Source organism: Glandiceps talaboti, chromosome 8 (genome assembly GCF_964340395.1).
Source record: "Glandiceps talaboti chromosome 8, keGlaTala1.1, whole genome shotgun sequence".
In the NCBI taxonomy this organism is placed as follows: Eukaryota; Metazoa; Hemichordata; class Enteropneusta; family Spengelidae; genus Glandiceps; species Glandiceps talaboti.
Genome location: NC_135556.1, coordinates 14,901,127 through 14,918,346, shown reverse-complemented (window position 1 = coordinate 14,918,346; position 17,220 = coordinate 14,901,127). Strand labels below are relative to the sequence as shown.

Here is a 17,220-nt window from a genome sequence, read left to right as displayed (position 1 = left end):
GAGTTTTTTCGCAATCGAAAGTACTATCACCCATTTGATTCTACAACGAAAATTAAACAATGGCATTTACTAAAAAAAAAAAAAAAGTTAAAAGATTTCCGCCTAGAGAGGATCTTTAGTCAAACGAAGACTTATCAGAACATTGAATGAAAAAATTCATAAGTTACTCGCTGTAATTCATTTGCTAAACATCTGTTATATCAACTTGCATCGTTCCAGATTTAAAACGGCTGAAAAAATCCGACAACTTAGCGATTAAGAAACCCTGTGAGGGCGCACTTTGGCAACTTGGTGGCATGGACCAGCAGATTGAGTTAAAATCGCTATGTGATGAAATTGAAAGTAATTCAGGCCAAGTAGCATCTGGTCACGTGATGATCAGCTACCAATGGGATTGTCAGAAGACGATGATAAGGGTCAAAGATCGTTTGAAAGCTGCTGGTTACAATATATGGATGGATGTGGAAAAGATGGGTAAGGTTTCGTTTACAAAGCTAAGTAATACTTAGAAAAACACATTACATGTCAATTTATACTTAACGCTGTAATAGTATTCGTTCATGGTATTGTTATGGTAAACCTATCTTGGAATAATAAGTGTTGATGTTGTTGTTGTGGTGGTGGTGGTGGTGGTGGTGGTGGTGGTGGTGGTGGTGGTGGTGGTGGTGGTGGTGGTGGTGATGGTGGTGGTGGTGGTGGTGGTGGTGGTGGTTTCAGTCACTAAGTCTGTTTGTAATTAAGATTCAAATAAATATTGCAAAGTCACATTATTGGCCAACGCGAGAACTGTTTGTTATTTCCAACAGCTGGATCAACGTTGGAGGCCATGGCTGATGCAGTGGAGAAAGCTGACGTGGTACTCATTTGCATGTCTGAAAAGTACAAGAACAGTCCAAGTTGTCGTACAGGTTAGTGTATTGGTGTTGTCATGGTAACAAGGAGAGTACGATGAGTCTGGAATAGCGGGATGGCAATGACATGCTCAGTGTTTACATACATACATACAGACAGACAGACAGACATACATACATACATACATACATACATACACACACACACACATACATACATACATACATACATACATACATACATACATACATACATACATACATACATACATACATACATACATACATACATACATACATACATACATTTCATGAATTTTATTGCTTTCGTACAGGCACTGTAGACAAACTTGTCAGAATGAACGACTTCCATAATGTTGGCTTCTTAGATAAAAATATAAATGAACAGTATGTATCAAGAAAAACTCAAAATCCTGTATTCCGTTCACAGAGGCAGAATACACGTACAAACTTGGCAAGGCCTTTATACCAATCCATGTTCAACCTGGTTATACCCCCGATGGATGGCTTGGTATACTGACAGGAACTAAACTGTACTTTGATTTCAGTTCTCCTACATTAGTCAACGATAGCACACCAAAGTTGATCAAGGAGATTGGTGAACGAGGAAAAGTGAATGGCAAGACAAGCAACAAAAAAGGTGGGTATTCAGACGACATGCACATGTATTGCAATGAATTGGAAGTACAGTGGGTACCATATCATCTGAAACAGCGCCATCTCAGACGACAGAAGTAGAAATCAGACCAACATGTACATTGATACTGCATTTCATTGGTTGGTTGGTTGGTTGGTTGGTTGGTTTGTTGGTTTGATAAAAATATCTCACTTACATTGCTACATTTTTTGTTTGAAATTCATTATCATAACGGATGTACACCAAATCTTGTCCACTGAAGATACAATCATGGTAACACATTCAAAAAATGTAGCAAGCAAGCAAGTTGGATTTTTTTTTGTGCAGCCATGTGATAAAATGTAGTAGCGATTATTTGAGTGACACTTTGGTCGAACAACAGGCTAAATTCTGTTCAAGACACATGGTTTGTATTGTTCAGTATAAACTTACTTTATCGAGAGTAATGCAGACAAAACTACCTCATTATTGTAATAAATGATTACTTCTAATATAATTTACAACATTTTATACAAAATCAGCTAGCTGCACTGCATAATTTGGTTTGTATTTCGTGTAAGTGATGTCGTTGAAAGGACCTGACTGAGAAAGGTTTAGACGTCGTAATGACAAAGCGACATTTGTAGATTCTTGGAAAACTTGCCTGGTTTCTGAACTTTGATAATACAACAGCGTCAAAGAAACGGTTTGCCGGACATTAATACTCTGTTTGTACACTTTATAACAAAAAGCTTGAAGTTCAGACTACCAGCAATGTAGCAATGTTTGTTGGCTGAGGTTAAGTTTATAATTTAGTGTGTGTGCAACACATAATTCATCTTTCAGGTTTACCACCAAAATTAACGGAGGTATAAGATTTTTGTGATGGTGCCACAACGTCAAACGTAAATCGACAACTTTATTTATATCTTTTATTTTGTCTTTAATTGTTTATTTAGATAATGCGAAAGAAAAGAAGACACAAGCCGTCGTGAGTGGCGCTGTCAACAGTGATTCGACTTCCGTCGAATCCTGGTCTAACAAAGACGTCAACCGTTGGTTGAATAAATTCGGTCTTGCTCATATGAAGCAAAAATTCGCAGGATACGACGGCGTCGCTATTATAGAACTAAGAATGATAGAAATGAGAGCACCAGAATTCTTCTATGTCTCTATGAAACAAGACATGGGGTTTAAAAATTTGTTAGATTTGACCAGATTTACCAGAGCCTTAAGAGAGATTGACCCCTAGGTCAAATTTAACGTGTTTATGGTAAAACGTAGTCTGTAAGGTACGCCGTGACGGGGCGCCCTCAACCATCGGCCAGGCCGGTGAGGGCGAAACGTCACGACGTACCTTACAGTCTAGGTAAAACGTCGTTCAAATATAATCAAAGATTGTACTGCAATCGGAATATCAAATTCATTTACTCATAACTAGACATTAAAACTAGTTACTCTGGGACGATTGGAAACGAATGCGACGTTTCGAGTTCTCCAAAGTGACAATATTTTACTGTCTAATTGATTCTCGGAACCACGAACAAAATATTGTCCATCATTTACTTAACGTTTATGTTTGAATGTCATGTGTACCGTGGACTATAAGTATATGCATTTAGTGTGTATTATGTTATATATGTACATAGTATACATCATATAGCTATATTATGAAGAAAATATTGAATCGGTATTCAGCAGCACTTTGCACCCACATTGACTCAAACGCATGCGTATTAGCACAAAACAACTTTCAACAGTGACAAGAGAATGTCTCACAAATGTATCTGAATACGGAAGGCGACATTCCCATAGAATGACTGTGTACATACTAGTAGATACAAATATTATACAAATATTATACATAAGTAGGTCTATATACCCAACATATTTTTTAAAAAGTTTTATTTTTTATTATACAATACAAATGCAAAATAATACAGAGGAAAGGAATACACTACAGAACACACAAGAAGCACAAAAAGGAAAGATGGGGGGGGGGGTGAATTAAATATATTAATACATGGGATCAGATGAAATGCCAGTACTCTGAATGTTAGCTTGTGTATCATTATATATACTATCTATCGGTCAATATAGATATATATGAGTGTGTGCGTATATATATTTGGTGGCATATTTGTATAATTGGCAATCAGTACTTTAAATAGAATCCCATACTTCAAAGTCACGTAGGAAGAAATGGGAAAGACGTTGTACAATCTGATTGATTTTACTACGAAGTGCGAAGACATTTAAAATATGTAAATATATGTACAATACTATTATTTATATGCATACTACTACTAGGTGTTTATCGTTGGGGAGGATTCTCTCTAAATCTGACAACTTACAATAAATTGCTGAATGTTATTTACATTATTACATAGAAATAAAGATTGAAAACAATAAATTCTATTATTGTATCTACCATGGAGGTTTTTGAAACTGTCACTCATGACCGAGCGAGGAATTCCAATCATTGTTTGCACCAGTCATCGAATTCAGTTGTAATTGTCGAATTACACGATAATTGTAAATAAGAATTTTAACAAATAAAAATTTACAAATACCTTCTGCCAGAATTCCAATATTAATCCACATACATAGTTACCTATATCAGTTGATCATATATTGGGGATTCCATACATGGGTAGACTACATTGATCATCCTTGAACTAAGATAAGTATGTGTAAATATAACAAACAAATATTCACATGAAAGGGATTCTGATCGAATACCAGTGATTCCGCGTGTGATCTTTGACAATGTATGGTCACACTACAAATGTCCTTAGTTTTGCGTCAGTATGAGCTCACAGCGTAAGAACCCATTGTAGTTTGGTGTCAGTGTTTTGTCATGAAAAGTCGACATTCACTACATTTACATAGTAAATGGGCATTTGAAAGAAAAATGGCCAAGTTTTCAATCCCAGGTTCTCGCATTAGTGTTATCTTATCAATGGACCAAGAGGATGTCATGTTCAGCACATTATTATTCTGTTCTGGACCATTTGTTTTCTATAGCTCTGCCTTATAACATTTTCACATCTACATTTTAATCCTCTCCGACTTTTAACGAAACTTTATCCGAGGTTTAACGACCCTAAGATAACGTATATACTTAGCTACGTGAAGCACATCTGTCCATACTAAATGATATCCATGCAGTTCACACAAAGTATTATCATGACTCATCAGATATGACTTTTCAATTCGTCAGATAATTTTTTTTTCAAAAGAGACACATTTTATCACGGTATGCAGGTAGATCGTTGTCTCAATATCCGTACCGTGTGACGGTGGAGTTTATCCTGTCAACGTCGGATCTGAACAACAACCACATATTTGGTCGGACAAATATGAACAAATGTATTGTTATCAGTGCGTTATTGAACATGTATTTTATATCTGGACAAACTAGGGTAAATAGTAAGCGAGTAAAAAAATAAATAAACATTTTGTTTGGAATCAAAATCTGATAATACATAACTGTCTCATCGTGTAGGTTATTAGTATTTGGCGAATACACGTCTTACGTAATATCAGGCAATCGGAAGAAACGGTGGTTTGACACAAAGATACCATACGTAACTTTGCGCTCATGTCCTTTGTGGCTTGTAATACCTCTCGTTATGTACATAGTGCTTTTGTTGTTGGCATGTGTATATAGTAACGGGTGAAAACTTTGCCAAGGGGTGAACCACCAAGCAACAGAAGAAAGAACTGATCGAACAGAATGCCACTTGGTGTCGTATTCAACAGGTACGTGTATTTTGCTATTCGGTCTTCTTTGGGTGAGAACAACGGATGTTTTACAGTGTCTTTCCAAAACTGAATCTTGGTAGCGTCAAAATCGATTTGACGGTCAGCAGTCAGTCAGTCAGTCAGTCAGCATGGGTCAGTCTTTGAATTAGACTGTAAGATACGTCGTGTTGTTCAGCCCTATCAGGTGAGCAATGTCAAACCATGACTCGGGTGGTATTCAACTTAGACTATATCCAATGGATATAATATGTGTCGTTCACTTTTTACATGTGACACTGGCACTGTTTTTACGATTTCAAGCCCAGGCATAGATTGATGACTTGACATATCGATTGTTTCACTTTACTGTCCAAAAACAGTGGCCTGTATTGTATCCAGATATACTCAACCTCATTTCACTATAGGCTGTAAGATACGTCGTGTTGTTAAGCCATATCATACTTCTTTACCACAGTGAGTACTGGCTGACAGCGTGGCACGAATGTCTGTAACAGACTAACTTCACTATTATACCCTACATTTTTATTTATGTATACTCTGTTCTGCCCTGGTCTACTCTACTCTACTCTACTCTACTCTATCTACTCTACTCTACTCTACTCTACTCTACTCTACTCTACTCTACTCTACTCTACTCTACAAAGCTCTGTCATCATAATAATATTCATTAATCAAAGGAACACCTTCTATAACTTACATGTTGTACTTGTACAGCGTTCTGTTTAAAAATTCAAAGGACAGTCAGACACTTTAAGTACATTGATTTAAAGTGAATGCAGAAAAAATGGTTTCTAGAAATATGGGTCTTTAAAGTCAAGACATGTAAAATCATACATTTTAGCGGAACAAAGTACTGGTGATAGTACATTCCACAATCATGGAGGGCATACATGTATTTAGAATGACCTATCACCATAAAAATAATAAACCAGTGTTGCCTAAAGGTTGGCATGAGCACGCACACAAAGCAAGCCACTAGTGTCTGATAAAGTTGCCCTGAGTATGTGTCTACGTCACTGAATCTGTAACCACGCCAGTACCTGTCTGCGTCTACCTGTCAAGTGTACGACAGACTAGAGCTACCAGCGTAGTTGCAGATTCAGCGACTTAGACAGACTAATAAAATCTTGGTTCGGAAATAAACCCAAACAGGTACATGTCAGACGAGTCAATCAAACAGAAAACTTGTATTGTAAAGTAAGAACATATTCTCTCTTTTTTTCAGGACTGTTGGCTGCCAGTAAGAATTCGAAGAACACCATAAAAGTAACATACAATGGGGTCCTCGCCAAGTAAAGGGGTGAATGCGACCAATTCAACATCAACATCGAGAGGACAGGTGAAAATGGGCGAACGAGCTGAAGAGATCAAAGACATTGACGAAGCTGAGGATCGAGTCGATTATGGGCACGGATCCCCGGAAGGTATACCAGACAACGAAGAAAGGAAAGAAGCTGTGGTCTACAAATTCGACGATGAGGATGATGATACCGAAGATACGGGTGAGATCAAAAAGGGGAAAGAAACTTTACTCAAAGTTACTGAATTCTTGAAAAATTCTACAATCGAAGAACTTCAAACACAAGCTGCATTAGACACACTTCTCACCGTGGATAATTATCTTGGGGATTTTTCATCCTATGAAAATCGACCAAAAATGAAGAAGTATGGCAAATATCTGACAGAGATTGGTTTTCCGAAAGTGTTCGCACTATTGTGGGACAAGGTACGGAAACCTATAGATTCGGGACTAGACAACCACGAAGAAAGTGTCATCTATGTGTTTGCCCTGTTTGAAGGATGTAAAACCATGATCGGTGGCATATGTGACCAGTCAAAGCGGCTTTCTTGTGCTGTAGGACAAGCAGGTATCATAAAGAGATTGCTCACAGATCTGGAAAATCCACGACTTCAACCAGACAAAATAAGCGCAAACAGTACACAGATGGAACAGGACGCCATCTACGGCATGTTAAGGAGTTCCATCATGTGCATGCACAACTGTATCAAAAACTGGCCAGATAACAAGCCGTATTTTCGAGAGGCAAATGGAGTGGAGTTGTTACACAAATATCTAGTCAACTGCAAGAATGCCAGCATCAAGTCAAATTCGCTGTTTACCCTTGTTTACATCGTAAACGAAGACGAAAACGATCGAATAAGTGCCGGAGAAGAAATCCAATTTTTTATCGATACCTTAGACTCGGCATTAAAGAACAGCTATAGTCATCATATGTGTGAAGTTGGGGATTACACATTTACTGCTATAGAAATTGTGGACGGTATCATACATCTGGCGGCAAATGACGCTAATAAGGTAGGTTTAAATATTAGATGCAGACAGTCTGTTTTACCTTATGACGTGAATGACGTAATAGGAAGCACATGGAATAGGGGATATGGTTTTGAATGTACAAGTACAAATTATAATTATATGTGCAATGAGAACAATTTGGAAGATCTAGGAAAATACTGAGAACATTTCAATTTCTGTAACACTGCTTGGCCAGAAAATGTAACCGGTGAGATGTACGCATTTGCTGCTTAAGTACAGAAACAGTGACAGAAACAATCTAGATAGAAAGATACATATGGGTGGGTGGTTGGATGGGGGGTTGGGTGGTTGGTGGGGTAGATAGATTAGTGGACGAGTGATTGGTTGGTTGGTTGGTTGGTTGGTTGGTTGGTTGGTTGGTTGGTTGGTTGGTTGGTTGGTTGGTTGGTTGGTTGGCTGATTGATTGATTGATTGATTGATTGATTGATTGATTGATTGATTGACTGACTGAGTGAGTGAGTGAGTGAGTGAGTGAGTGAGTGAGTGAGTGAGTGAGTGAGTGAGTGAGTGAGTGAGTGAGTGGGTGAGTGGGTGAGTGAGTGAGTGAGTGAGTGAGTGAGTGAGTGAGTGAGTGAGTGAGTGGGTGAGTGAGTGAGCGAGTGGCAGATCGTGGAAGTGTGGGTTGATGGATGTGTATTATGGCAGGCTGGGTGAATAGATGACTGGCTGACGCTATAAGTATGTGTATTAATTCTATTCTATTCTATTCTATTCTATTCTATTCTATTCTATTCTATTCAAATATCGAACATTACAGGAAACACTTGTGCAAAAAGGAGTACTCCCTTTATTAGTTAAACTCTTGAAAGAAGATTGCACTGAAAAAGAAAACGAACTGGCAGCCACTGCGATATGGACACTCTCCTTTCATGACAACAACAAAGACAAAATCAAAGAAGAACCTGGATGCATGGATGGTGAGTCATCTTTACTGTGAAACCATTTTTTCTCGTAAGGAGCACTTATGTTATGGGTGGGTACATCTGTCTGTGTGTCTGTCTCTGGCTGTCCATCTGTGCATGCGTTATTTCAAACATCATTGGCTGATGGCAATAAAGTTTGGTACATTCTTTTGTTACTGTTATCGCAAGAATTCTAGAATTATTCTGGCAAAATCAGCTATGTTTCTTTTTGTTGTGGCTACTTTATAACATCTCACTCTCATTTCATTTCTGACTAATTATACTCACCTTCTTCCCCCTGAACAGACTTGAGGCGGTTGAAAAACTCCAAAAACCAAGGAATAAAGAAAGCGTGTGATGGCGCACTTTGGCAACTCGGGGGCATGGATCAACAAATTGAACTGAAATCTCTGTACGATGAGATGGAGAGTGGTAACGGGCAAGAGGCTTCTGGTCACGTGATGATCAGCTACCAATGGGATTGTCAGAAGGCGATGATAAAGGTCAAAGATCGTTTGAAAGCTGCTGGTTTCAATGTGTGGATGGATGTAGAAAAGATGGGTAAGGCCTTGTAAAATATTGAACATGAATTACCGAAACAGAGAATTAAAAAAAAAAACTGAATTTGACATACAGTCCTGTGATAAATGGAAAAAAGACTTGCATTTTAGGATTGCTTGCCAAATCTCTTGTCAAGTGTACTACCACACTGAAATATTAACAAGATGTAATTTCATATTGACAATATACTGAGTACTATGTTACGCATACAGCGACAGTATGCACATTTCCCAAGGCAGTCTATAACCGTACACGTTACTTCCAACAGCTGGATCAACATTGGAGGCCATGGCTGATGCAGTGGAGAAAGCTGACGTTGTACTCATTTGCATGTCTGAAAAGTACAAGAACAGTCCAAGTTGTCGTACAGGTTAGTGTTGTCATGCCAATTAATAAAAATCATGACGTTGCTAGGAAACTCATGTATACAACTTTTAATAATACGAGGCACTAAATTTACTTGTACTCAAGATGATGACTATTTATGTGATGGCTGTTATTAAAATTGGTATAGTCTTTCATCCAACAGTTCGGGCTTCTTAAAATCCTCTATTGATGTTTTCCTTTATTGGTGTATTACCACCACTCTCTTTTAAGGCATTTGCTATCTGACGTTATGGTGGCGTGATATCAATTATGTTATATTATATTGTCTGACGTCATAGTGATGTGATATCCAAGATGTCATATTATGTTGTCTGACGTCATATTGGTGTGATTACAATGATGCTATATTATGTTGTCTGACGTCATAGTGGTGTGATTACAATGATGCCATATTATGTTATCCGACGTCATAATTATGTGATTACAATGATGTTATATTATGTTGTCTGAAGTCATAGTGACGTGATATCCAAGATGTCATATTTTGTTATGCGACGTCATAATTGTGTGATATCAATGATCATGTTATAGTATGTTGTCTGACGTCATAGTGGTGTGATATCAATGATGTCATGTTATGTTGTCTGACATCATAGTGGTCAATGATATCATATTATGTTGTCTGACGTCATAATGGTGTAATATCAACGCTGTCATTCTGTCTGACGTCATTTGGATGTGATATCATTGATGTCATATTATGTTGTCTGACATCATAGGGTGTGATATCAATGATATTATATTACATGTTGCCTGACGTCATACCGGTGTGATATCAATGATGTCATATTATATGTTGCAGAATATACCTACAACGTATATATTTTATTACAGAGGCAGAATATACATATAAATTGGGGAAAGACTTCGTACCAATCCGTGTACAGGAAAACTACTCACCTGATGGATGGCTTGGCATTCTGATTGGAACTAAACTGTACTTTGATATCAGCTCTGAGCCACGTCTACATGACAATGTACCAAATATAATCAGGGAACTTGGTGACCGGGGAAAGATTAACAAAAAGGAGAGTAAACGTAAGTTTTTGTGTTCAGTCAATTTGGGAAAGATGCTAACAAAAAAAGTAAGTTTACTTAGTAAGCAAGTAAGCAAGCTAGCTGGCTGGCTGGTTAGTTAGTTAGTTAGTTAGTTAGTTAGTTAGTTAGTTAGTTAGTTAGTTAGTTACTTTGTTAGTTTATAGTAAAAATGTATGTGTGTATGTATGTATGTATGTATGTATGTGTGTATGTATGTATGTATGTATGTATGTATGTATATGTATGTATGTATGTATGTATGTATGTATGTATGTATGTATGTATGTATGTATGTATGTACCATAAAATAGTCTTCACCAGTGATTGACAGAGATTAATTTTATCAGAAGCCAGTGGAAATTGGCGATTGTAATCAATGTATATTTTCTTCATCATATCAACGTTCATGACACACTCTCTCTCAAACATACACCATACCCCTGAGTTCATTCCTTTATTGACATTATTTCATTACCTGTTACTTTGCAGAGGAGACTGGAAAGAAGACCACGAAGACGAAACAAAACTCAGTCGAAGCTGATGAATCGACATCTTCCGCGGATTCCTGGTCAAATGACGATGTTAAAAAATGGCTGAATGACTTCGGCCTAGCTCATATGGTGAAACATTTTGCGGGGTATGACGGGAAGGCAATCATTGAATTCAAAATGATGGAAATGCGAGCCCCTGAGTTCTTCTATTCTTCCCTGAAAAGCAACATGGGATTTAAAAATCTATTAGACTTGACAAGATTTACCAGGGCTTTGAGAAGCATTGAGATGTAGATTCCCTGACTAGATAGGATCATGTAACCGATGGCTTGTAACTATGGTAACTTGCCGGTCGAAATACACGTTCCCGTTTGATGTAACCTGTATAATCTATTAACCAGTAAGTACAAGTCACCTTGTACGTCAAAGTGATCCAAATATTCAGCTACTGGTAACTCAAACAAAGTGCTTGAACTTGACCGCATCAACGTGAAATAGGGAACGCAGAAGAAAAACTGACTGGCAAACACTACTGGAACATTTATGATATATATATAATGTAATGGGAATAATAGTGGTATGAAATAATTATGATATTTTGATTTGTAAATATAGCGATAGACATTTTATACTGAACTATAATAGTATTGTGTATTGTATATTATGTGTATAAATTGTATTATTTATCAAATGGTATAATTGTATAACAGGTTCAAGTGTATTTACTAGTAGTTATTTACATTTACGTTCAATTTTGTTCTTACCTTGTATATATACATTGTGTTTAGATTTGAGGATTCACATTTGATACATATATGACCTTTTTGAGTATAGTTATGACTATGTGTGTCTCAAACACCCACATGCTAAAACCTTAAAGTTTGTATCATAGCGTATCAAAGTTGCAAAAACACTTTCGAGAAGGTGAATTGAAATATCACAAACTTGGAATACTGTGTACAAAGTTATTTGTAATTTATAAATATGTTTGTTTTTACCTGAAAACTGACATTTACACTCAATAGCTCAGTGACATTGTCATTAAATCGATGAGCCATGGGTATTTAATGAGATACCTGACTCGTTAAAGCTCAAACCATTATAGAGAATATAGTGGTATTAGGTTAAAGTGACTTTTCCGTGTAACAAGCATGAATACTGGAGCTGTTGGTAAAGGCAAGGATTATATATAATCATTAAAAGTGTGCAATTTAACAATCACATGATTGGTGTTGACTACTTTTATTTTATCAGTGTTACTTGTTAGACTGGGTCAGAGACAGATGACGTTTGCTGTAAAATTAAGACAAGACATGTTACACTTTCTCGTGAGCAGCACATTAACAAAAATGTCACGTGAACAAAATATCTTGGGTTTGTCAGTTTATTGATGAGTTACGACTTGGGTTTTTGCTTGCAGATTTTAGTATGAGCTCACAAGACATCTTTCAGAGATGTTTTCTAATTTTTTAATCCTATGTAAACCTTGCCCATTTTATTCTGTATGGAATCGCACTCTCTTGACAGATCAAAATATTGGCCAAACCATAAAATATTGTGCAGAGTCCCTCTATCACAGATTTATTTAACACCAATTGTATTGTTGATGAGCTGGACAATTTTGGTAATACTGGTATGAAGAAAAATCGTTACTGGAATAGCATAGATTAGAAATAACTTTATTGTCCATCGTGTAAATATGGACACTCGTTTTTAGTTACTCCCGACAAAAACAAATGACATAATATATAGAATACTAGTAATCACAACAATACCAACATTAATAAAAGGAATTAAAAGAATATAATGATGATGATGATGGTGGTGGTGGTGGTGGTGGTGGTGGTGGTGGTGGTGGTGGTGGTGGTGGTGGTGGTGATGATGGTGATGATGATGATGATGATGATGATGATGATGATGATGATGATGATGATGATGATGGTGATGATGATGATGATGATGATGATGATACAGGCTAAAATTTAAAAAAAATGCCCAATCAACAGCAAGTAAGAAAAGGGACAGGATAAGATAATAGACCTAGGGTGATGTGAAAGTTAAAATTAAAGTTTTCAGGAATTTAAAATTGAAATTGTAATGGAATAAAAGAACATTCACATTGTATAATTCTGACAACTGAATCTGCGGTCTTCCTGTGAGTTTAGATGCTGCATGGTCAACTTTTCGTTTGCAGAGTGTAAGTGTGTATATCGGGCGATTGTGTGTAGGTCAGGGAGCAGGGGGCTTGCGCGTTCACTCCACTCACTGGTACATGGTTTGGTATCTTTTGAACTTCAAATACACTCACACAAAATACAATAACACGCCTTCCCGATTCGAGTATTAAAGTGTCACCAATGCCGCAAACGGCCAAGTCACCCTAATAACTTCGAATCATTTGTTTACCAGGACTTTCACTGTCTTTCTTCCCCAAAGGTCGTGTCAAAGGTCATACTCTTCCACCCCTATCTCCATCTTTTCGTATGTAAATACTCCCCCTATTGTTGTAATGTGTGTACCTGGCAACACGTCATGACATTTCAGACTACTTTCCAGTGTGCCGACATGTTTTGGTAAGTGATTCCTGTCATCTTTCTTATCCGTCTAGAAACTAGAAATATAGAAGGACAGCATTTGAGACAGAACAATGACAGTTTTGAACATAGAAGTAAACGTCCTGGTGAGTACGTTCTTCTGTACTGTTATTGTTATCTTGGCGAGCACTTTATAGCAGAGGCATAGGTATTTATCGCGTCGTCGTAATATCGATTAAGTCTTTACCAACGTATAATGAGCTATTGTGACAGATCGTATGACTGTGGGTATGACTTACATCGCGTTTTGGATAATGTTTCAAACAGAACGATTGACAGATATGCGGTTCACAACTGTTTTTAGTATGTGTCTAGAGAATTTGTCTACGTACATTACAAAGTGTATTTATCCAACGTTATCGTTGGAAAGGTATATTGCCGACACTACGTTATACAATGTATTTATCGTAGTACTGTGATTGTTCTTTGAACGCTCATGTTGGCAGAGCAACTACTAGTAGTTCATGTCAAGTAAACAGAACTATAACTAAGACTTATAAATCCTACCGTGACCCTCTCCCAGAGGCGATCGTTCGACGGCGTTTCACCTAACTCCGTCCATAATAATTGTTTAGACATATCCTTCTATAAACCTCAGACCACTACGTATACAGGAATTATTGATCTGAAGTATAAACAAACGTCATACTCTACTCTCGACTCTGTGTTTTTCGAATTTTATCATTTCAGCTGACTTAGTTTTTCGATTTGCTTTTATAGGGTTGTCTAGAACTAAGGATTGTCTGCAACTAATCGGGCAGCTATTAGAAACGGTTCATCATGGGATCTGCTCCAAGCCAGGCGGGGACATCTAAGCAAGGGAAAAAAGGTATATTCGTGGATGAAATCAAAGAAGTTGACGAAGCAGAAAGCTATGGTCACGGGAACTACGATAATAATGCTGGGAAATTTGAACACAAATTTGACGATGATAACGAATCTCCCGATACTGATGAAATAAAAAAGGGTAAAGAAACTCTACTGAAAGTCATAGAGTTCTTGAAGGATGCGACAATTGATGAGCTCAGGACACAAAGCGCTTTAGATACACTCCTCACCGTTGATGGCGTTCTTGGCGACTTTTCATCCTATGAAAATATGCCAAAAATGAAGACATACGCCAAATACCTCGTAGAGATTGGGTTTCCAAAGGTGTTCGCCTTGTTATGGGACAAGGTACGGAAACCTATAGATTCGGGACTTGACAATCACGAAGAGAGTGTCGTCTATGTGTTTGCCCTGTTTGAAGGATGTAAAACCATGATCGGCGGCATGTGCGATCAGTCAAAACGCTTTTCTTGTGCCTTGGGTCAAGCAGGCATTATAAAGAGATTGCTCACAGACCTGGAAAATCCACGACTTCAACCAGACAAAATAAGCGCAAAAAGTACACAGATGGAACAGGATGCCATCTACGGCATGTTAAGGAGTTCCATCATGTGCATGCACAACTGTATCAAAAACTGGCCCGATAACAAGCCGTATTTTCGCGAGGCGAATGCAGTGGAGTTGTTACACAAGTACCTAGTCAACTGCAAGAACGCCAGCATCAAGTCGAATTCGCTGTTTACCCTTGTTTACATCGTAAACGAAGACGAAAGTGACCGAATAAGTGCCGGAGAAGAAATCCAATTTTTTATCAATACCTTAGATTCGGCATTAAAGAACAGTTATAGTCATCATATGTGTGAAGTTGGGGATTACACATTTACTGCTACAGAAATTGTGGACGGTATCATACATCTGGCGGCAAATGACGCTAATAAGGTAAGTGTTGACAACAACATAAGATAATAGATGTCAGAGGAAGAGAGCTACAAACCCAAAATAAAACAATTATGTCAAATAAATGCAGATAGAAATGTGTGGGTACGATGGAAGCTAAGATGCGATGGATGGATGGGTTTGCTATAGGAGAGCTATCTTACAGGGCATGTTTTTGCCCTATAGGACAAATAGGTACAGCATTCTTTTTTAAAACGTCCAAGACTGTTTCGGCAAGTTTATGGGACTCCTTAACACACCCACCCCCCACCCCCATCCCCTACCCCCACCTCCACCCCTAGATAACATATTTATACAAGGTAGCAAAGCGGATCTATATCTCAATATCTAAGGACGTCGCTTCAGCTTGATAAGTTCTTCTTTTAATGTTTATATCTACAGCAAACATTGGTACAGAAAGGCATCTTACCTTTACTGGTTAAATTATTAAAAGAAGACTGCACTGAGAAAGAAAACGAACTGGCAGCCACTGCGATATGGACACTCTCCTTTCATGACAGTAACAAAGACAAAATCAAAGAAGAACCCGGATGCATGGACGGTGAGTTAAAATATCCACACAACCATACAGTGGTATAAAGACAGACAGACAGACAGACAGACAGACAGACAGACAGACAGAACGTTTACTATCACAAAAGAAAAAACTGGATAGTTTCATAAAACTCAAGCCAAAAGGTTATTCAAAAACCTTTTTAACACGCACACATCGTATATGTCATACAGTATATGTCACTCAGTCATATCAATGTTGATTCGACAAGTGATATGGCAGTGATGTTGATTTGTATTCACAATTATTGGATATGATGTATCAAAAGAAATATCCGGAAGTGACGTCATGCAGTTTTTGCTACAAAAGTCATTCCAGAAGACGTAAAAAAAAACCGCTTGTCTTGTAGCTCTCAATTCAAATACCTGTACTAAGGCAAAACGTTTCTGTATAATCCTCATTCTAATTACAAATTTCTGTTTTTGTTAGATTTGAAACGATTGAAAGCCTCCAAAAATGAAACACTGAAGAAAGCCTGTGATGGTACTCTTTGGCAACTTGTTGGTATGGACCAACAAATCGAACTACAGTCCCTCCATGGAGACCTGGAGAGTTGTCATGGTCAGGAAACATGTGGTCACGTGATGATCAGCTACCAATGGGATTGCCAGAGGACCATGATAAAGGTCAAAGATCGTTTGAAAGCCGCGGGATTTAATGTTTGGATGGATGTTGAAAAAATGGGTAGGTATCCATATCAAACTTATGTATTTCTGAATGTCTGACGAAGGGAAATGAAACGATTGATTGATTGATTGATTGATTGATTGATTGATTGATTGATTGATTGATTGATTGATTGATTGATTGATTGATTGATTGATTGATTGATTGATTGATTGATTGATTGATGATTGAAGGATGGGAGGGTTTGTGGTGAGTGGATGGATGGATGGATGGATGGATGGATGGATGGATGGATGGATGGAAGGATGGATGGATGGATGGATGGATGGATGGATGGATGGATCGATGGATTGATCGATGGATGGATCGATGGGTGGGTGAGTGGGTGGGTTGGTCGGTTGGTTGTAAAAGCTAAACCGAAGTGATGGCATTAAACGTAATACATTTTGTATAAACCCGTCTGCAAAACTCATGAACTTACAAAACATCATACATAATTAGATGCATTATATGCCTACCGTGACGTAAGATATTCTATCATTTCAACAGCTGGATCAACGTTGGAGGCCATGGCTGATGCAGTGGAGAAAGCTGACGTGGTACTCATTTGCATGTCAGAAAAGTACAAGAACAGTCCAAGTTGTCGTACAGGTTAGTGTTGTCTCTCAAAGATCAGATTAATGGATTGTG

General features: G+C 37.8%; 1 protein-coding gene across 1 annotated transcript; it reads left to right on the top strand.

Annotated features, from left to right (window-relative positions):
• The first annotated feature begins 6,913 nt into the window (after positions 1-6,913).
• On the top strand, positions 6,914-11,291 carry LOC144439239 (uncharacterized). Its single transcript, XM_078128514.1, has 6 exons — positions 6,914-7,573; positions 8,350-8,509; positions 8,801-9,055; positions 9,324-9,425; positions 10,277-10,480; positions 10,970-11,291. Exons 1-6 carry the CDS (start codon positions 6,914-6,916, stop codon positions 11,263-11,265), a joined length of 1,677 nt encoding a protein of 558 aa, XP_077984640.1. The 3' UTR covers positions 11,266-11,291.
• The last annotated feature ends 5,929 nt before the right edge of the window (positions 11,292-17,220 follow it).